Source organism: Symphalangus syndactylus, chromosome X, assembly GCF_028878055.3.
Source record: "Symphalangus syndactylus isolate Jambi chromosome X, NHGRI_mSymSyn1-v2.1_pri, whole genome shotgun sequence".
Lineage (NCBI taxonomy): Eukaryota > Metazoa > Chordata > Mammalia > Primates > Hylobatidae > Symphalangus > Symphalangus syndactylus.
In genome coordinates this window covers 28,777,323-28,800,427 of record NC_072447.2, presented here as the reverse complement: position 1 = coordinate 28,800,427, position 23,105 = coordinate 28,777,323, and the positions used below count along the sequence as shown (strand labels likewise).

At 38.3% G+C, this 23,105-nt stretch overlaps 1 protein-coding gene across 4 annotated transcripts in view; it reads right to left on the bottom strand.

Annotated features, from left to right (window-relative positions):
• GLRA2 (glycine receptor alpha 2) overlaps positions 1 to 23,105 on the bottom strand; it is a 227,814-nt gene that overhangs the window by 36,058 nt on the left and 168,651 nt on the right. For all 4 annotated transcript variants that reach the window (XM_055267588.1, XM_055267589.1, XM_055267590.2 and 1 more), the window contains one exon: positions 12,566 to 12,715. In XM_055267588.1, the coding sequence (XP_055123563.1) occupies positions 12,566 to 12,715 (150 nt within the window). The remainder of the gene's footprint in view (positions 1 to 12,565; positions 12,716 to 23,105) is intronic.

Sequence of the window (23,105 nt, the reverse complement as noted above, 5' to 3'; positions counted from 1 at the left end):
AGGAGAAATAAAATACTTTACAGACAAGCAAATGCTGAGTGATTTTGTCACCACCAGGGCTGCCCTAAAAGAGCTCCTGAAGGAAGCACTAAACATGGAAAGGAACAACAGGTACCAGCCACTGCAAAAACATGCCAAATTGTAAAGACCATCAAGGCTAGGAAGAAACTGAATCGACTAACGAGCAAAATAACCAACTAACATCATAATGACAGGATCAAATTCACACATAACAATATTAACTTTAAATGTAAATGGGCTAAATGCTCCAATTAAAAGACACAGACTGGCAAACTGGATAAGGAGTCAAGACCCATCAGTGTGCTGTATTCAGGAAACCCATCTCACATGCAGAGACACACATAGACTCAAAATAAAGGGATGGAGGAAGATCTATCAAGCAAATGGAAAACAAAAAAAGGAAGGGGTTGCAATCCTAGTCTCTGGTAAAATAGACTTTAAACCAACAAAGATCAAAAGAGACAAAGAAGGCCATTACATAATGGTAAAGGGATCAATTCAAGAAGAAGAGCTAACTATCCTAAATATATATGCACCCAACACAGGAGCACCCAGATTCATAAAGCAAGTCCTGAGTGACCTACAAAGGGACTTAAACTCCCACACAATAATAATGGGAGATTTTAACACACCACTGTCAACATTAGACAGATCAACGAGACAGAAAGTTAACAAGGATACCCAGGAATTGAACTCAGCTCTGCACCAAGCAGCCCTAATAGACATCTACAGAACTCTCCACCCCAAATCAACAGAATATACATTTTTTTCAGCACCACACCACACCTATTCCAAAATTGACCACATAGTTGGAAGTAAAGCTCTCCTCAGCAAATGTAAAAGAACAGAAATTATAACAAACTGTCTCTCAGACCACAGTGCAATCAAACTAGAACTCAGGATTAAGAAGCTCACTCAAAACCACTCAACTCATGGAAACTGAACAACCTGCTCCTGAATGACTACTGGGTACATAATGAAATGAAGGCATAAATAAAGATGTTCTTTGAAACCAACGAGAACAAAGACACAACATACCAGAATCTCTGGGACACATTCAAAGCAGTGTGTAGAGGGAAATTTATAGCACTAAATGCCCACAAGAGAAAGCAGGAAAGATCCAAAATTGACACCCTAACATCACAATTAAAAGAACTAGAAAAGCAAGAGCAAACACATTCAAAAGCTAGCAGAAGGCTAGAAATAACTAAAATCAGAGCAGAACTGAAGGAAATAGAGACATAAAAAACTCTTCAAAAAATTAATGAATCCAGGGGCTGATTTTTTGAAAAGATCAACAAAATTGGTAGACAGCTAGCAAGACTAATAAAGAAGAAAAGAAAGAAGAATCAAATAGATGCAATAAAAAATGGAAAAAGTGATATCACCACCGATCCCACAGAAATACAGTCTACCATCAGAGAATACTACAAACACCTCTACACAAATAAACTAGAAAATCTAGAAGAAATGGATAAATTCCTCGACAAATACACCCTCCCAAGACTAAACCAGGAAGAAGTTGAATCTCTGAATAGACCAATAACAGGCTCTGAAATTGTGGCAATAATCAATAGCTTACCAACCAAAAAGAGTCCAGGACCTGATGGATTCACAGCCGAATTCTACCAGAGGTACAAGGAGGAACTGGTACCATTCCTTCTGAAACTATTCCAATCGATAGAAAAAGAGGGAATCCTCCCTAACACATTTTATGAGGCCAGCATTGGCCTGATACCAAAGCCTGGCAGAGACATAACCAAAACAGAGAATTTCAGACCAATATCCTTGATGAACATTCATGCAAAAATCCTCAATAAAATACTGGCAAACCGAATCCAGAAGCACATCAAAAAGCTTATACACCATGATCAAGTGGGCTTCATCCCTGGGATGCAAGGCTGGTTCAACATACGCAAATCAGTAAATGTAATCCAGCATATAAACAGAACCAAAGACAAAAACCACATGATTATCTCAATAGATGCAGAAAAGGCCTTTGACAAAATTCAACAGCCCTTCATGCTAAAAACTCTCAATAAATTAGGTATTGATGGGACGTATCTCAAAATCATAAGAGCTATCTATGACAGACCCACAGCCAATATCATACTGAATGGGCAAAAACTGGAAGCATTCCCTTTGAAAACTGGCACAAGACAGGGATGCCCTCTCTCACCACTCCTATTCAACATAGTGCTGGAAGTTCTGGCCAGGGCAATCAGGCAGGAGAAAGAAATAAAGGGTATTCAATTAGGAAAAGAGGAAGTCAAATTGTCCCTGTTTGCAGATGACATGATTGTATATCTAGAAAACCCCATTGTCTCAGCCCAAAATCTCCTTAAGCTGATTAGCAACTTCAGCAAAGTCTCAGGATACAAAATCAATGTACAAAAATCACAAGCATTCTTGTACACCAATCACAAACAAACAGAGAGCCAAATCATGAGTGAACTCCCATTCACAATTGCTTCAAAGAGAATAAAATACCTAGGAATCCAACTTACAAGGGATGTGAAGGACCTCTTCAAGGAGAATTACAAACCACTGCTCAATGAAATAAAAGAGGATACAATCAAATGGAAGAACATTCCATGCTCATGGGTTGGAAGAATGAATATCGTGAAAATGGCCATACTGCCCAAGGTAATTTATAGATTCAATGCCATCGCCATCAAGCTACCAATGACTTTCTTCACAGAATTGGAAAAAAACTACTTTAAAGTTCATATGGAACCAAAAAAGAGCCCGTATCACCAAGTCAATCCTAAGCCAAAAGAACAAAGCTGGAGGCATCATGCTACCTGACTTCAAACTATACTACAAGGCTACAGTAACCAAAACAGTATGGTACTGGTACCACAACAGAGACATAGATCAAGGGAACAGAACAGAGCCCTCAGAAATAATGCCACATATCTACAACTATCTAATCTTTGACAAACCTGACAAAAACAAGCAATGGGGAAAGGATTCCCTATTTAATAAATGATGCTGGGAAAACTGGCTAGCCATATGTAGAAAGCTGAAACTGGATCCCTTCCTTACACCTTATACAAAAATTAATTCAAGATGGATTAAAGATTTACATGTTAGACCTAAAACCATAAAAACCCTAGAAGAAAACCTAGGCAATACCATTCAGGACATAGGCATGGGCAAGGACTTCATGTCTAAAACACCAAAAGCAATGGCAACAAAAGCCAAAATTGACAAATGGGATCTAATTAAACTAAAGAGCTTCTGCACAGCAAAAGAAACTACCATCAGAGTGAACAGGAAACCTACAGAATGGGAGAAAATTTTTGCAATCTACCTGTCTGACAAAGTTCTAATATCCAGAATCTACAAAAAACTTAAACAAATTTACAAGAAAAAAATCAACTCCATCAACAAGTGGGTGAAGGAGATGAACAGAAACTTCTCAAAAGAAGACATTTATGCAGCCAAAAAACACATGAAAAAATGCTCATCATCACTGACCATCAGAGAAATGCAAATCAAAACCACAATGAGATACCATCTCACACCAGTTAGAATGGCCGTCATTAAGAAGTCAGGAAACAACAGGTGCTGGAGAGGATGTGGAGAAATAGGAACACTTTTACACTGTTGGTGGGACTGTAAACTAGTTCAACCATTGTGGAAGTCAGTGTGGTGATTCCTCAGGGATCTAGAACTAGAAATACCATTTGACCCAGCCATCCTATTACTGGGTATATACCCAAAGGACTATAAATTATGCTGCTATCAAGACACATGCACACGTATGTTTATTGCGGCACTATTCACATTAGCAAAGATTTGGAAGCAACCCAAGTGTCGAACAATGATAGACTGGATTAAGAAAATGTGGCACATATACACCATGGAATACTATGCAGCCATAAAAAATGATGAGTTCATGTCCTTTGTAGGGACATGGATGAAACTGGAAACCATCATTCTCAGTAAACTATCGCAAGGACAAAAAACCAAACACCGCATGTTCTCACTCATAGGTAGGAATTGAACAATGAGAACTCATGGACACAGCAAGGGGAACATCACACTCCGGGGAATGTTGTGGGGTGGGGGGAGGGGGGAGGGACAGCATTAGGAGATATACCTAATGCTAAATGACGAGTTAATGGGTGCAGCAAACCAACATGGCACAGGGATACATATGTAACAAACCTGCACATTGTGCACATGTACCCTAAAACCTAAAGTATGATAATAAAATACAAAAAAAAAAAAAGTCAGGGCTATCTGGGTAACTGGAAACATCTGAAATTAGGCACAATGCCAGAAGTAAGGTATGGTGCAGCCAGATATAAAATGAAAGTGGGAGATAAATGCAGGTGAGGCTGCATTGTAGAGAAGTTGTTATAACTTCACATGGTGCACATATTTCTTATTGGAGTGGAGAAGATAACATTAAAATAGAGTTTTATTGCATAGACCTGCGGCATCAGCTTCTAATAGACTGGGGTTGGCCAGTTCTGTCAGGGAAGATCTGGGCGTGATTGTTTCTGAGAAACTCTGTTTCAATAAAATTGACAGTGGCTGCTTTGCAAAACCTAGAAAAGATAATCAAAGCAAATACACCTAGTTGCATATTGCCTGGCCACTCCTTGAAAGTGACCCCATTTGATAACTTGATTGCTCAGTAAACACCAGACACTCTTCCCATGCATGTAAATGTAATCTCAGGTGTTCTCTCAATAAATACCTTCCTTGAATAAAGCTTAATGCCATTTTCTTTTTGGGAGATGATCTGCTCTTGTTTTTTGTTATACCTTCTAAAATATCAACCTGTATGTTATTTCGGAGGTCAGTTTCTCAGTAGGAAATTAAAGAGATGACATATTGCCTTGGGAATATTTACTTTTTTTTTGAGATGGAGTCTCACTCTGTTGCCCAGGCTGGAGTACAGTGGCATGCTCTCGGCTCACTGCAATCTCCACCTCCCGGGTTCAAGCGATTCTCCTGCCTCAGCCTCATGAGTTCCTGGGACCATAGGTGCATGCCACCATGCCTGGCTGATTTTTGTATTTTTAGTAGAAACAGGCTTTCACATGTTGGCCAGGCTGGTCTTGAACTCTTGCCTTCAGGTGATCCACCCACCTTGGCCTCCCAAAGTGCTGGGATAACAAGTGTGAGCCACCACTCCCGGCCAAAATATTGAACATTTTTAAATGATGAAAAAAAAATTTAAGTCAGGCCACAACACATTTCTGTGAAAATTAATTTAGTAGTTCATGACTAGGTGGGCCCCAAACTAGGGGAAAGCAAGTGAGGCCTCAGGGGCAGAATCTGAGGGGGTACCCAAAACTCCAGTACTCAAATGATATTTAATGCAATGTTTTAAAATATCATTGTTAATACAAAACATCCATGGTGAACAAAACATTAAATAAAAAATAAAACAGGATCTGACCCTGTACTTGTGTGACTCACTTGCCTCACCCTATTTGCTTCACCTTGCCTCACCCTATTTTCTTTTTGCATTAGTTTCCTCATCTGTAAATTTAGATAAGAACAGTATCTTCATTGTTATTAGGTAATTTACTCACTTAATTTAATCCAAACAAGGACAATTTTGATAGTGGCAAGTGGCACTGACAGACATTACAACTCTATAATGTTGACTATTGCAAAGTAAAAAAAAGTTTTATCAAACAATAAAACGTAGTTAAAACGGATTTATATCATACAAAAAATGATAAAATCACTCAATTATAAGCAGTCAGATGCTCAACAGCAAGACTGCTCAGTCTTTCTTTCCTTTTTGTTTTATGTTTACGGAACCTGTGATTTTCCATGTTTTCCACTGACCCTACGAAGTGGTAGCCCGGTGGCTTCATGGATTTTGCATGCCATGCCATAGAACAAGGCTGGTATCCCAAGTGACCAGTAGGGGCAGCAGTGACCCATCACTGATAGAGACCAACATCTGTCCCCAGCCTCTGGTGTCCAATTGCACTTCATTTTATAAGCAAGCTCCCCTCCTGCAAGCTATCCTGGAAAGGGAGTGTTAGTTATGACACTGCATCTGGAACATATCAAGAAAAGATGCCTGGATAGTAGTGATTATTATTATTTTTTAGATTTCACCATGTGTTAAGGTGAGAACTTGTTCACTGCACATGCATACCCCCATACCAGAGGATCACACTATGACAGAATCCAGGTCTATAAAGTAGAGGTCAACCAAACCCGTTTCCATTTATTTTAATGCAACTATTAATAAAAAACATTTTGTTTAAAATGAGTAATCCAGGACAAATTCTAAATCACACAAGGTATTGGAAAAATAGGCCTAAATCAAGACTTTCCAGGTAAACTGGGCTGTATGATTGCATTACTCACACAGTTGTAGTGGTGATTAAATGAATTGCTATATGTAAAGTATCTAGAAGAGTACCTGGCATATAGTAAGCCCTCAATAAATGTTAGCACTTATTATCATTATCATTTTTTTTCTAACCATGGTTCAGATTAAAAAAAAAACTGAAAAATTCTGCCTTTCCTAAGGGACAAATAATTGGAAATATCTCTTGCCTATTTTTTCAAAATTCAATCATCAGTGATAATTAGGAAACTTGACTGCAAAGGTCAAGCATGATTTGATTTGCTCTTCAACTCCCCCCGAGACTTAACTTTGGTAATAAAACATTGTGTTCTGAATAGCCATTTTGAGATACACAAACTTAAGAACATCTCCACGTCAAACACGCAAACTTGCATTTCTCAATAAACATAGCAGAAATTGTAACTACCAACTGGCATCTCTAAGACATCTTTTAATCTAAGGTATCCTTTTTGCTCCCCACTGTAATGCCCAAACCCTATCTTTTTCCTCCTTCCTCAAACCCAGCTCCTTTCGCGTCTCTGAAGTTCAGGTCATTAGACTTCACTACTGATTTTCCTTATCACTGCTGTTATCTATCTGTGCTGTTATCCTCTATTAGTTGCACTCCTTTATTAGTTGATGACTTTAGTATTAATTTCCCTGTCAACCCAACACTCATACTAATGTCATCTTTTCCGGGGGGTCTCCAATATTCATATGGATAATAGACACCATCCTCAGCCTTCTAATTCCTGGACTGCCTTGCCATCAATAATTTTTTCTCAACCCAACCTTAGTCACTTATGTTTATTTATGATCATAACCTTATCTTTGTCTTTACTTCCTGTGAAATCTTGAGTCTCTCTCTTTCTCTTTCTTGAATACAGTGTCTCTTCCATGTTCTCCCCTCTCTATACACCTTAGAATTTCTGGTTCATCACTGCAACTACTGCCATGCAACCTCCCTTAACTTCACTTCCATCTCTCCCTCCTTCCCACTCTCCCTCCCTTCCTTCTTCTCCTTTCTTGGTTTCTTTCTTCCTTCTTCCCTTCTACATTCTCTTCTTTCAACTCCTCTATCATCTTCTCTTTGTCCTCCACTCATTTTCCTGCTCATTTGGCAAAACTTCAATTATAGTTAAACCCAAGTACCTGTTATCTCAGTACCTGAATCTGATCCTGGAAGCTTGCTGGGGGGAAACACATACCTCCTGATTGTTCACACTTTAAAGTCATAACCACAGTTCTCATATGGGCACTCCCACTGCCTCTGCCTCAGCATTCTGCCCCATCACTCTTCTTGGAGCAATGGCTTTTTTACCCTCCCAGACTACTATTTAATACTTGATCCTTCTTCCTCAAACCTATATTTCTTCTTTCCACCATACTCTCAGCTGATAGCCTCAGAATTCATGGACATGATAGGAGCTATTAGTTAGGAGCCCCTACATCCTATCATAATTGGACATACCAATTGACTAGCAACCATAGTCATTCTCCCATTTTGTTTGTACAATGGTGAAGCACACAGACTCTGGGAACACAGTATCTCACTTCAGACCCACCACGCCACTTCTTGGCTCATGAGAATCAGCAAGCTATTTAACCTCTTTGTGCTTTAGTATCTTCATCTATGAACTGGCAATAATTTAAGTCATTATTACAATGGATGAAATAGTTGTCTCCATGTAATGCCAACCCTGACCCTTTGCTTTGAATTTTATTTTTTCTCACCTTCTTAAGACATTTGTCCTTGAAATTATGCCCTCCTTTCACTGCAGTGTGAATACCTCCCTTTTCATGAGACTTCCCTTTGTCAAATGCATTCTTTTATCTTCCATTTTGGAAAAAAAAATCCCCCCATGAGCACACATTTTATTCCATACCATCTTCTATGTTCCCCTGCACAGTAAAGGCAACTGCAAGTGATATCTAAGGTTTGCCACCATTTCCTTTGTTCCTTTGTCTGCCCAATCCACTCTAGATAGGCTTTCTAAATGATGGAATGCTCCATTCTCAGAGCTTTTTTTGTTTCTGTTATCTCAATGTGTAATCTCACTTAGTTTTGTAGATTTAAAACAGTATCTGTTTGCTGGTCACTGCCAAATACACATTTCCAGATTTTATCCCTTTCTTGAGCATATATTCCTATCTAATTACTTGCCAACTCTACTGAGATGTCTCATGGGCATCTGAACTTAAGAGCATACAAATATGACTCAAGTTCCACTCCAAATCTGTGCTTGTCACAATAGTCCCCATCTTAATAAATGGTAACACTACCTACCCAGTTGCTTAAGCCAAAAATCTGTGAGTCATATTCAATTCATTTTCTCACCTCTTCACATAAAATGCATCAGCATGACCTATGGGTTTTACCTCCAAAGCATAACCACTAGAATGTAAGTTTCATCAAAAGGTTGCCTTTTTTTCTGTCCTGTGAAGCAATGCATTCTAAGGATTTACACAGTGCCTGGCACATAGTAAGAAGTAGATAAATTTTTGTGGAACAAATGAAAGAATCCTGAACCTAACCACTTTCCTTCATTCTTATGACCAATACCATAATCTAAGCCATCAACATCTCCACCTATAGTTCTACAATAGCCTCCTAACTTATCTGTTGCTACTCTTGACACCACAACTATCCACTCAATAGCCTATTTGCTATATTGAAACTAACTAGTGGATTCCAATCACTTAGAATAAAATAAAATCCTTTATACTGGCCTGCAAATAAATCTTGAAATTATCTATTCTTCAACCTCATTTTCTACTTCTTTGTCCCTCTCATTCTCTGCTATATTCACAGCTTTCCATGTTTAAGCATAGTAGGTGCTCAATAAACATCTGTTGAATGAATAAATATATATATTTAACCTGTGAGTAGTCTAATGATGACAGGGAGTGAGACTGTGCAGAAATTTGTTTTACCCTGTCTCTCTCCCTTTGAGAGCTAAATTCTCAAGTAATCTACACTTGCTTTTTCCATATCCTTACCTACCTTAAACTACTGCAGTCTGGTTTCTTCCCAAATGCTGATTTGAAAATATTCATGACAAGATAATCAGTAAACTCAATGGACCATTCTTCTATTTATTAATTTTTGCTCTTTGTGGTTTTTTTCGTAGTTTTTCACTCCTTCTACACTCTTTGGATTTAATTTCTTATTCTTCATTCTGTCTCCATGAAATAGATTCTTAGATAATCAATTTTCAGCTTTTCATCTTTATAAAATATACATTTGAAGTATACATTTTTCACTAAGGATGGCTTTAGCTCAGTTCATATATTTTGATATGTACAATTTATCTTTCAATTCAAAATATTTTCTAACTTCCAATGTGAATTCTTTTTGATTCCTGAATTATTTCAGAAGTATTTGGTTATTTCCCAGTTTATAGAGATGTTCTAGTTATCTTTGTACCATTGATTTTTAGCCTAATTCTATTTAATCAGATAATATGATTTCAGTGTTTTGATATTTGTTATGAGGTGCGTTATGGTCCAACTCATGATAAATGTACCAAAATGTTTCTTCTGACTTGAAAAGTATATGTTTACTGCATTTGAGGGTGTAGTTTGTTAATTATGTTGTTAAATGTTTTATATCCTTACTGATCTTTTTGTCTGCTTTTTTTGTATCAGTTGCTGAGAGGTATGTTAAAATTCCTCACTGTGAGTGTGAGTTTGTCTATTTCTTCTTTATATTTGTCAATTTAAACTTGGTGTATTCTGAGGCCATGTTATTCGTTGTATACATATCTATACTAATCACATCCCCCTATTGAAGTGATCATTTTAATTATGAAATATCTCTATTTCTAGTAATAATTTTGGTTTTAAAGTCTACTTTATCTAATATTAATGGAGCTAAACTGGCTTTACTTGGTTAGTGTTTGCATGATATATCTTTATCCACAGTTACTTTGAAGCTTTCTGTATCTTTATATTATAGGTGTGCTTATTGGAGGCTGACTAAAGTTGAGTTTTATTTTTAAATTTCATCTGAAAATGTTTGTCTTTTAATAGAGGTATTTATTCTATTTTCCTTTACTGTACTTATAATATATTTGGGTTTAATCTACCACTTATCTATTTGCTTTCTCTTTATCTGTCTTGTTCTGCATTCCCTCTTTCTTTTAGATTGATTTTGTCTTTTTATTATTCCATATCCACCCCCCCATTGTTTGCTAGTTATACTTTTTTAAAAATTAGTCTTTAATATCTGTTATTATGTAATGCCAGACGTTGCTAATTGATGACAGATCTCATTCCCACAGAGCCCAGGTACAGTCTAAGAATCCTTCACACAGCATTTCAAAAATTCCCTAACAATTATTTAGAATTGGGAAGCAAAATGAAACCCATTTTCCATCTCTAGTCTAGGAGAGTATGCAGTCAGTAAGCCAGGATAGTGTTTCTTAAATTTATCTCATCATAAGAATCACCTAGAGTGCTTATTAAGAGTACAGATTCTTGTATTCCACCCAACTTTATAAATCAACATCTGAAAGGAATTTTGCTGAGAATTAGTATGTTTCACAAGGGTCCTAGGTGAGTCTCATTATGATAAGCTAAGTTTGGGAAACCTGAGCAGTATTACCATATGTAAAAGAAGTTGTTGAAGGACTTAAACCATCCACTGACTAATAGACAGTTGCAGCATGAGTTCTTTTAACTCTATACTGTTTTGTGTTGAAATGCCATCATAATGTAAGAATATTTTCTGGGTGGCACAAGTGATCCTGAACTTTTGCTGCTGTGTGCTGGACTTCTGTGAATGTGATTAAAGAAACATTAGCACCAACAGGGAGGCAGTGAGGAGAAAATTGAGAAAGGCACAACATTAAAAGGTAATGTACAGCAAAGAGGATATTTGTGCTTCTTTACTTGTTTTCCTTATCTATGGCAGGACAAAATGTTCCTGAGAGGTAGCGAAGAGTGAGACAGGGCAGCTAACAGGATAGATTTATCTCTTCCAGCCCAGAGTATGTGCAGGAAACCTTTTAGTGGATGCAGTCAGAACTCAGTGAGCTCATACCCACATAAACTCCTCAATATAAGCAATGTCTCACAACAAATATTCAGCTTTACATCTAGGTATTTGCAGCATTAATAGGGACTGTGAAATATTTTTGTTTTCATTCCAACAGAGTAGCATATAACTATTACTTCGCCAGCAGGATTAATTTATCAAATATTTTCTGGAACAGATTTTGAAAAGTCTCTCTCTACTGTACATAAAATGTTAACTTTAGTTCTCAAGCAATATTATTACAGGAGGTAACAATCTCCGTATCAAAGGGTATGTTTCTCTCCCAGAGTTTGAAATGGAAAACAAGTGCAAGCCTTTTGATAGCCTCTATGAGATTGGGTTATAAACCAGAACAGTGCTTTCCAAGCATGTGTGCACACCAGAATTGCCTGGGGAGCTGCAGAAATACGGAGGCTGGTACCCCTCCTAACATTGAGGTTTAATTGGTGTAAGGTGTGTCTTGGGATTTTTAAAATATCCCCAGGCGATTCTAATGTGCAGGCAAGTTTGGGAACCACAGGACTGGAGATCTTGAGCTATGCATTTCAAACCTGAAGTCTCTGGACAGTGTAAAGCTTAGAATTCTGCACTAAAGTTAAAGTTGAGATAATGAGATCAGTCTCACTGGATTTATCATGTTGCAATCTACGTGGGTACAGCATAATTTACATAAAGCCAGAGCAATTGATGAAAAGAAGTCAATCAGATCAGTGATGTACACGCATGCACACACACACACACACACACACACACACAGTCAATATTTAGAAGAACCAGGATTTTAAAGTAACTTTGTCAGATCGAGTATATATCCCCAATTAGAGTTGCCAGATAAATACAGGGAGCCCAGTTACTTCAGAATTTCAGATAAACAATTTTTAGTATAAGTATGTCCCATGCAATATTTGGTATGTGCTTATACTAAAAACTGTTTCTTGTTATCTGAAATTCCAGTTTAACTCCATGATATGTATTTTTATTTGCTGAATCTGACAATCCTCCCCAATTTTAAAGGCCTAAGCTGAGCACTAAGTCAGTATAGTAGGACAAATCAGAACAAAAATTAACCTTGGCTTCTTGCTTATTGTGTGCTCTTCTGTTTTTCTGAATTACATTGCCTAGCTAACCAACTCGAGCGCTACATTGTCTGAACTGAGAGGCAATCATACCTTATTCTGCCTCTTCTGTCTTCTTCGGAGTCGCAGGAACTCCTTGTGTTGCCTGGAGACAAAGTTCACCGCTGCGTATTCCAGTAAGGCAGCAAACACAAACAGAAGGCACACCGCCATCCAGATGTCAATCGCTTTTACATAGGAGACCTGAGAGAGAGACACACATACACACACACAGAGAGAGAGAGAGAGAGAGAGAGAAAGAAAGACTATGAAAGCTTGCCAGGAAACCAGATTCTTAATGGTGTGAGCAGCAAAATAACCTAATTTCCTTGGTCAAGGATTTTCCAGCGTTTTCTTAAGAAAGTGCTTAAGCCATTGATTCTACTTTGAAGATTCTGGGCAGAGCACTGAAAGTCACATGCCCCTGAACCAGGAGCTTTATTCCTGAGACCAGCTCCAATGACTTCAAGAATTTCCTTAATGACAGATTTTAAGCGTTCTCACTACAAATAAATATGTGAAATAACGCATATGTTAAGTAGCTCAATTTAGACATTCCATGATGTGTACATATATTGAAACATGTTATACACCATAAATATATACAATTACTTGTCAATTAAAAATGTTCTCTTAATTAAAAAAAGAAAAACAAAACTTTGAGGCAAAATAGATGGGTGCTATTATTAAAACTGCTCACTTCCTTCTATTTTTTAAATTAACATTTAAAAACCAATATAATTAAGATAATTTCAAAACATGGATGAGAAGTAAACTATATATGGCCTTAGGCTCTTCAAAAGCCAATTTGTAATTTTCTTCAATTTACTGATCCTAACTGACAGGAAAACACAGTTCGAAATAGTTTTAAATCGTCACAACTTAAGAGTATTCAACCAAAGTAAAATATCAGGAATCTAGCCTTGAGAAGGTATCTAATTAAAAAGAAAACTTTGATAACCCTTCAGTGTTTGCTTAAGTGTTTAGTAAGTCTTATAATTTGACAAAGTAGATTCTGAAAGCAGATACTTTTTGCTTGCAATGGAAAATGCCCCTCATCTCACTCGACTTACAATTATTTTTTCAAGTGTAAAAGGGAAAAATAATTGGAGGAAGCTATAAAATATTGGATCCTAGACTACAAAGAATACTTATTAAACTACCAACTGAATGTGTACTATTCAGTTCTAATTTTTAAATAGAGTTTCCTATATTTTGATAGCTGTCAAGTGCTTGCCAGCCAGTATTTTAAGCATTTTACATGTGTGAATTTTTTAACCCTTACAACAACTCATCCCAATTTTCTGATGAGAAAACTGGGGTAAAGAGGGATGAAATTATTATCCAAGGTCACAAAAGTAATAAATGACAGAGTCAAGATTGGAATTGGAACTCAGTCTAACTAATGGATTTCCTTTCTGAACACACACAAACACATTGCTAGGATCACGGTTTGTATCTTTGCATTTCCCTTTGACCTTTATACTGAGCATTTCCCATGTTATTTATTATTCTTCTAGATCGTAATTTCTAATGCTTGCCTAATGGTCTATACCATGATTAAACATTCCACATTGTAGGACATATAGGTTATTTTCTATCTTATATTTTATAAGTTTTGCTGCTATAAACATTCTTCTCCCAAAATATTTGACTGTGTCCCTGATTATTTGTTGCATCAACTTTTAGGTGAGTTACAGAAGTGAAGATATGAAAATAGGCTCTTGAATTAGAAGGTTTGCAGGAGCACAGTGGACATAAAAGCAGAGATTCTGGAGTAAGATGCCCCAATTAAGAAATGCTGCTCTGCTACTATCTGTATAATTCAGTTATGTTATTTAACCTCCCTCTGCCTCTGTTCCTCATCTTTAAAATAGGAGCAATAATAGTACCTACCTCATAGGGCTGTTAAGTGGATAAAATCACTTAATATACATAAAGATTTTAGAATAGTTTCAGAAAGTAGTTCCAAGATGGCCGAATAGGAACAGCTCCAGTCTACAGCTCCCAGTGTGAGTGACACAGAAGATGGGTGATTTCTGCATTTCCAACTGAGGTACTGGGTTCATCTGACTGGGGCTCCTCAGACAGTGGGGGCAGGACAGTGGGTGCAGCCCACCAAGCATGAGCCAAAGCAGGGCGAGGCATTGCCTCACCCGGGAAGCACAAGGGGTCAGGGAATTCCCTTTCCTAGCCAAGGGAAGGGGTGACAGATGGCACCTGGAAAATTAGGTCACTCCCACCCTAATACTGCACTTTTCCAAGTGTGTTAGCAAACGGCACACCAGGAGATTATATCCTGTGCCTGGCTTGGAGAGTCCCACACCCACGGAGCCTCACTCATTGCTAGCACAGCAGTCTGAGATTGAACTGAGAGGTGGCAGCAAGGCTGGGGGAGGGGCGGCCGTCATTGCTGAGGCTTGAGTAGGTAAACAAAGCGGCCTGGAAGCTTGAACTGGGTGGAGCCCACTGCAGCTCAAGGAGGCCTGCCTGCCTCTGTAGATTCCACCTCTGGGGGCGGGGCATAGCCAAACAAAAGGCAGCAGAAACCTCTGCAGACTTAAATGTCCCTGTCTGACAGCTTTGAACAGAGTAGTGGTTCTCCCAGAACTGAGTTTGAGATCTGAGAACGGACAGACTGCCTCTTCAAGTGGGTCCCTGACCCCCAAGTAGCCTAACTGGGAGGCACCCCCGAGTAGGGGCAGATTGACACCTCACACGGCCGGGTACCCCTCTGAGATGAAGCTTCCAGAGGAAAGATCAGGCAGCAACATTGGCTGTTCAGCAATATTCGCTGTTCTGCAGCCTCCGCTGCTGATACCCAGGCAAATAGCATCTGGAGTGGACCTCTAGCAAACTCCAACAGACCTACAGCTGAGGGTCCTGACTGTTAGAAGGAAAACTAACAAACAGAAAGGACATCCACACCAAAACTCCATCTGTACATCACCATCATCAAAGACCAAAGGTAGGTAAAAACCACAAAGATGGCGAAAAAACAGAGCAGAAAAGCTGAAAATTCTAAAAATCAGAGCACCTCTTCCCCTCCAAATGAACACAGCTCCTCGCCAGCAATGGAACAAAGCTGGACAGAGAATGACTTTGACAAGTTGAGAGAAGAAGGCTTCAGACGATCAAACTTCTCCAAGCTAAAGGAGGAAGTTCAAACCCATCACAAAGAAGCTAAAAACCTTCAAAAAAGATTAAATGAATGGCTAACTAGAATAAACAGTGTAGAGAAGTCCTTAAATGACCTGTTGGAGCTGAAAACCATGGCATAAGAACTGTGTGATGAATGCACAAGCTTCAGTAGCTGATTCGATCAACTGGAAGAAAGGGTATCAGTGACTCAAGATCAAATTAATGAAATGAAGCGAGAAGAGAAGTTTAGAGAAAAAAGAGTAAAAAGAAATGAACAAAGCCTCCAAGAAATATGAGACTATGTGAAAAGACCAAATCTACGTCTGATTGGTGTACCTGAAGGTGACGAGGATAATGGAACCAAATTGGAAAACACTCTTCAGGATATTATCCAGGAGAACTTCCCCAAGCTAGGAAGGCAGGCCAACATTCAAATTCAGGAAATACAGAGAATGCCACAAAGATACTCCTCGAGAAGAGCAACTCCAAGACACATAATTGTCAAATTCACCAAAGCTGAAATGAAGGAAAAAATGTTAACGGCAACCAGAGAGAAAGCTCGGGTTACCCACAAAGGGAAGCCCATCAGACTAACAGCGGATCTCTTGGCAGAAACTCTACAAGCCAGAAGAGAGTGGGGAACAATATTCAACATTCTTAAAGAAAAGAATTTTCAACCCAGAATTTCATATCCAGCCAAACTAAGCTTCATAAGTGAAGGAGAAATAAAATCCTTTACAGACAAGCAAATGCTGAGAGATTTTGTCACCACCAGGGCTGCCCTAAAAGAGCTCCTGAAGGAAGCACTAAACATGGAAAGGAACAAATGGTACCAGCCACTGCAAAAACATGCCAAATTTTAAAGACCATCGAGGCTAGGAAGAAACTGCATCAACTAACGGGCAAAATAACCAGCTAACATCATAATGACAGGATCAAATTCACACATAACAATATTAACTTTAAATGTAAATGGGCTAAATGCTCCAATTAAAAGACAAAGACTGGCAAATTGGATTAAGAATCAGGACCCATCAGTGTGCTGTATTCAGGAGACCCATCTCATGTGCAGAGACACACATAGGCTCAGAATAAAAGGATGGAGGAAGATCTACCAAGCAAATGGAAAACAAAAAAAGGCAGGGGTTGCAATCCTAGTCTCGGATAAAACAGACTTTAAACCAACAAAGATCAAAAGAGACAAAGAAGGCCATTACATAATGGCAAAGAGATCAATTCAACAAGAAGAGCTAACTGTCCTAAGGATATATCCACCCAACACAAGAGCACCCAGATTCATAAAGCAAGTCCTTGGAGATCTACAAAGAGACTTAGAATCCCACACAATAATAATTGGAGACTTTAACACCCCACTGTCAACATTAGACAGATCAACAAGACAAAGTTAGCAAGGATATCCAGGAATTGAACTCAGCTCTGCACCAAGCAGACCTAATAGACATCTACAGAACTCTCCACCCCAAATAAACAGAATATACATTCTTCTGAGCACCACATCACACTTATTCCAAAATTGACCACATAGTTCGAAGTAAAGCACTCCTCAGCAAATGTAAAAGAACAGAAATCGTAACAAACTGTCTCTCAGACAATGGTGAAATAAAACTAGAACTCAGTATTAAGAAACTCACTCAAAACTACACAACTACATGGAAACTGAACAACCTGTTCCTGAATGACTACTGGGTACATAACAAAATGAAGGCAGAAATAAAGATGTTCTTTGAAGCCAAGGAGAACAAAGACACAACATACCAAATCTCTGGGACACATTTAAGCAGTGTGTAGAGGGAAATTTATAGCACTAAATGCCCACAAGAGAAAGCAGGAAAGATCCAAAATTGACACCCTAACATCACAATTAAAAGAACTAGAGAAGCAAGAGCAAACACATTCAAAAGCTAGCAGAAGGCAAGAAATAACTAAGATCAGAGCAGAACTGAAGGAGATAGAGTCACAAAAAACCCTTCAAAAAATCAATGAATCCAGGAGCTGCTTTTTGAAAAGATCAACAAAATTGATAGACTGCTAGCAAGACTAAGAAGAAAAGAGAGAAGAATCAAATAGACGCAATAAAAAATGATAAAGGGGATATCACCACTGATCCCACAGAAATACAAACTACCATCAGGGAATACTATAAACACCTCTACGCAAATAAACTAGAAAATCTAGAAGAAATGGTTAAATTCCTGGACACATATACCCTCCCAAGACAAAACTAGGAAGAAGTTGAATCTCTGAATAGACCAATAACAGGCTGTGAAATTGAGGCAATTAATAGCCTACCAACCAAAGAAAGTCCAGGACCAGATGGATTCACAGCCGAATTCTACCAGAGGTACAAGGAGGAACTGGTACCATTCCTTCTGAAACTATTCCAATCAACAGAAAAAGAGGGAATCCTCCCTAAGTCATTTTATGAGGCCAGCATCATCCTGATACCAAAGCCTGGCAGAGACACAACCAAAAAAGAGAATTTTAGACCAATATCCCTGATGAACATCGATGCAAAAACCCTCAATAAAATACTGGCAAACCAAATCCAGCAGCACATCAAAAAGCTTATCCACCATGATCAAGTGGGCTTCATCCCTGGGATGCAGCCCAAATCAGTAAACATAATCCAGCATATAAACAGAACCAAAGAAAAGAACCACATAATTATCTCAATAGATGCAGAAAAGGCCTTTGACAAAATTCAACAGCCCTTCATGCTAAAAACTCTCAATAATTTAGGTATTGATGGGACGTATCTCAAAATAATAAGAGCTATTTATGACAAACCCACAGCCAATATCATCCTGAATGGGCAAAAACTGGAAGCATTCCCTTTGAAAACTGGCACAAGACAGGGATGCCCTCTCTCACCACTCCTATTCAACACAGTGTTAGAAGTTCTGGCCAGGGCAATTAGGCAGGAGAAGGAAATACAGGGTATTCAATTAGGAAAAGAGGAAGTCAAATTGTCCCTGTTTGCAGATGACATGATTGTATCTTTAGAAAACCCCATTGTCTCAGCCCAAAATCTCGTTAAGCTGATAAGCAACTTCAGCTAAGTCTCAGGACACAAAATCAATGTGCAAAAATCACAAGCATTCTTATACACCAATAACAGACAGAGAGCCAAATCATGAGTGAACTCCCATTCACAATTGCTTCAAAGAGAATAAAATACCTAGGAATCCAACTCAAGGGATATGAAGGACCTCTGGAAGGAGAACTACAAACCACTGCTCAATGAAATAAAAGAGGACACAAAAAAATGGAAGAACATTCCATGCTAATTAAAATGGCCATACTGCCCAAGGTAATTTATAGATTCAATGCCATCCTCATCAAGCTACCAATGCCTTTCTTCACAGAATTGGAAAAAACTACTTTAAAGTTCATATGGAACCAAAAAAGAGCCTGCATTGCCAAGATAATTCTAAGCCAAAAAAACAAAGCTGGAGGCATCACAGTACCTGACTTCAAACTATACTACAAGGCTACAGTAACCAAAACAGCATAGTATTGGTACCAAAACAGAGATCTAGACCAATGGAACAGAACAGAGCCCTCAGAAATAATACCACACATCTACAACCATCTGATCTTTGACAAACCTGACAAATACAAGAAATAGGGAAAGGATTCCCTATTTAATAAATGGTGCTGGGAAAATTGGCTAGCCATATGTAGAAAGCTGAAACTGGATCCCTTCCTTACACCTTATACAAAAATTAATTCAAGATGGATTAAAGACTTACATGTTAGACCTAAAACCATAAAAACCCTAGAAGAAAACCTAGGCAATACCATTCAGGACATAGGCATGGGCAAGGACTTCATCTCTAAAACACCAAAAGGAATGGCAACAAAAGCCAAAATTGACAAATGGGATCTAAGTAAACTAAAGAGCTTCTGCACAGTGAAGGAAATTACCATCAGAGTGAACAGGCAACCTACAGAATGGGAGAAAATTTTTGCAACCTACTCATCTGACAAAGGGCTAATATCCAGAATCTACAATGAACTCAAACAAATTTACAAGAAAAAAACAACCCCATCATAAAGTGGGCAAAGGACATGAACAGACACTTCTCAAAAGAAGACATTTATGCAGCCAACAGACATATGAAAAAATGCTCATCATCACTGGCCATCAGAGAAATGCAAATCAAAACCACAATGAGATACCATCTCACACCAGTTAGAATGGCCATCATTAAAAAGTCAGGAAACAACAGGTGCTGGAGAGGATGTGGAGAAATAGGAAGACTTTTACACTGTTGGTGGGACTGTAAACTAGTTCAACCATTGTGGAAGTCAGTGTGGCGATTCCTCAAGGATCTAGAACCAGAAATACCATTTGACTCAGCCATCCTATTACTGGGTATATACCCAAAGGATCATAAATCATACTGCTATAAAGACACATGCACACGTATGTTTATTGTAGCACTATTCACAATAGCAAAGACTTGCAACCAACCCAAATGTCCATCAATGATAGACTGGATTAAGAAAATGTGGCACATATACACCATGGAATACTATGTGGCCATAAAAAATGATGAGTTCATGTCCTTTGTAGGGACATGGATGAAGCCGGAAACCATCATTCTCAGCAAACTATCGCAAGGACAAAAAAACCAAACACCGCATGTTGTCACTCATAGGTGGGAATTGAAGAATGAGAACACTTGGACACAGGAAGGGGAACATCACACACCGGGGCCTGTCGTGGGGTTGGGGGAGGAGGGAAGGAAAGCATCAGGAGATATACGTAATGTAAATGACGAGTTAATGGGTGCAGCATACCAACATAGCATATGGGTACATATGTAACAAACCTGCGCGTTGTGCACCTTTACCCCAGAACTTAAAGTATAATTTAAAAAAAAAAGATTTTAAAATAGTTTCAAACACAGAATAAGTCCTTATAAATGTTTGCAATTATTTGGCCATAGAAGGGTGTGATTTTGTTAATGGATAAATTTTGGAAGAGACAAAAATTAATAAGGAACATAAAACTCACCCACAATCATAATATATTCTAATTATTATTTTTAAGATCACCACCTGCCTTACACTATTTGTCTAAAACAATCTGAAGTACTTGTGTCTGTTCTACATGTGTTGTGATAAAATGATCTAGTACTTTGTTATCTCCAGTCTTTTAAACATATTATTCTTCCTACCTGGGATGGTTATTCCCACTCCTTCTGATTAATAGATGCCTCAGAATTCTTTAGGACTTAGCCGACATATCAATTCCCCTGGGAATATCCCAACCTTTCCCCTTTCTCTCATCTGAGTTAGGGACCACATTTCTTTGTTCCCTTATCACTCTCTATTGAACTTATCTGTTACTTCTTAGCCCACTTTTTACATGGAAGATGTCCCTCATCTCACTCAACTTACAATTTTATATATATTTATATATATACACACACACACACACACACACCCCTACATATATAAATACATATATACACACATAAATATACATATATATATACACACACACATATATATATATATGTTTTGTTTTTTGAGATGGTGTCTCGCACTGTTACCCAGGCTGGAGTGCAGTGGTGCGATCTCGGCTCACTGCAATCTCTGCCTCCGAGGATCAAATGATTCTCCTACCTCAGCCTCCCGAGTAACTGGGATTACAGGCACGTGCCACCACACCTGGCTAACTTTTGTATTTTTTAGTAGAGACAGGGTTTCACCATGTTGGCTAGGCTGGTCTCAAACTGCTGACCTCAAATGATTTGCCCATCTCAGCCTCCTAAAATGCTGGAATTACAGGCGTGAGCCACTGCGCCCGGCCAGTTGTATTTTAAAGTATTCCCTGACCCCACTCTTAGACTGTAGGTTTATTTTTTTGTTTTTGTTTTTAGTTTAGGCCCTGTGCAGTATTACTTTGTATCACCAGCACAGGACCTAGCAAATAGTGTGTAGGCAGTAGTTATGTGGGATGGATGATGGATTGGTGGATAAATACATGGTGGATGGATCGATGATAGATGGACTGATGGTTGAATGAATGAATGAATGAAAGAAGGAAGGAAATATCTAGCTATTTTTGCATCTTTGTGCTTTAATTTAAACAGTTATGAATGATATACTGTTACCCACAATTGTATATATTTGATACTTCTAAGAGTGTACTATTAGTGAGTTTTTATTCTCTCAGCTCGCCTAACATTCCTGGAACATTTGCTTCCTTAATAAACCATAGTTTGTCTTGTATTTGCTCTTCTGGAACAATCCTATTTTCCTGTAATAATAGAACATTACCAATCACAGCATTTCCAGTTATATATTATTCAGATGGCCCATAAATGTTTTAAGACCCAATAATGAGAGGAATGTGTTAATGCCCAAGATATGTGCATACCAAGAGCTAAGTCCAGTAGAGCTGACCATCATTCCTCCTCTTCCTGGTGTTTACAGCATTCAGTAATTTGTACACCTTTTCCCCATCTTCTTCTAGCAATCAGCAGACCAAGCTCATATTTGGCTTCTTTTATAGCTGCTCATAAATGAGTCCTTCCAGTCTCTTAATCGTTTTGGTTGGTCTCTGAGTTTCCTCCAAATCATGAACATCTTTCCAGCGTTGAAGTGCTGGCATTAAATGCATTATTCACATGGATTTAGAGGGTGTTGTGAGACATCTATCACATATGATGTGATGTTCCTTGGTGCTGGTTTCTCAGAACTGAAATGCCTTTTTGTTGCATTTACGCAGCTCTGATGTCAGATTCTCTTCTTTTAGCTGCTAATCCTTAGATGTTTTGAGCTCACATCTTCCCCTGTTACATTCTTTTTATGATTCTTGGGCTTACAAGATTCCTTCTTGAACTACTTTACTACAAACTTGCAAGATAGTTTTAAAAGGTAATGAAGTTCTCAAAATGCTGTTATGATTAACTAAGTTGGTATCTTTTCAGGCATATTTAATTCAGAAAAACAAAAACAAACATTGAGAGCGTACTACATGGAAGGCTGTACTAGGTGCTGGTGGGAAATGGGGTAAAAGATACAAAGATGACTAAGAAGTATATTAATTCTCCCCAGGACTTCCCAGATTATATTTCAGGGGACCCCACTCATGCTGTGCTCCAGAAAGTATCATTCACATAGATCATGGAGCAGCATATTATAGTCCATGGATCAAATTCAGTCCACTGCCCGTTTTATAAATAAAGTTTTATTTGAAGACTGCCATATTCATTTATTTACATATTGTCTGTGGATACTTTTGAACTAAAATGGCACAGTTGAGTAGTTGTGACAGAAACCAAATGGCCACAAAGCCTAAAATACCATATGGCTCTTTACAGAAAACATTTTCCAGCCTGTGACCTAGACTTTAGTGTTATCTTGTTTTTCTTGGGGTTGTACATCTTAGTGGCCCTGCTTCACCGCTTAAGAA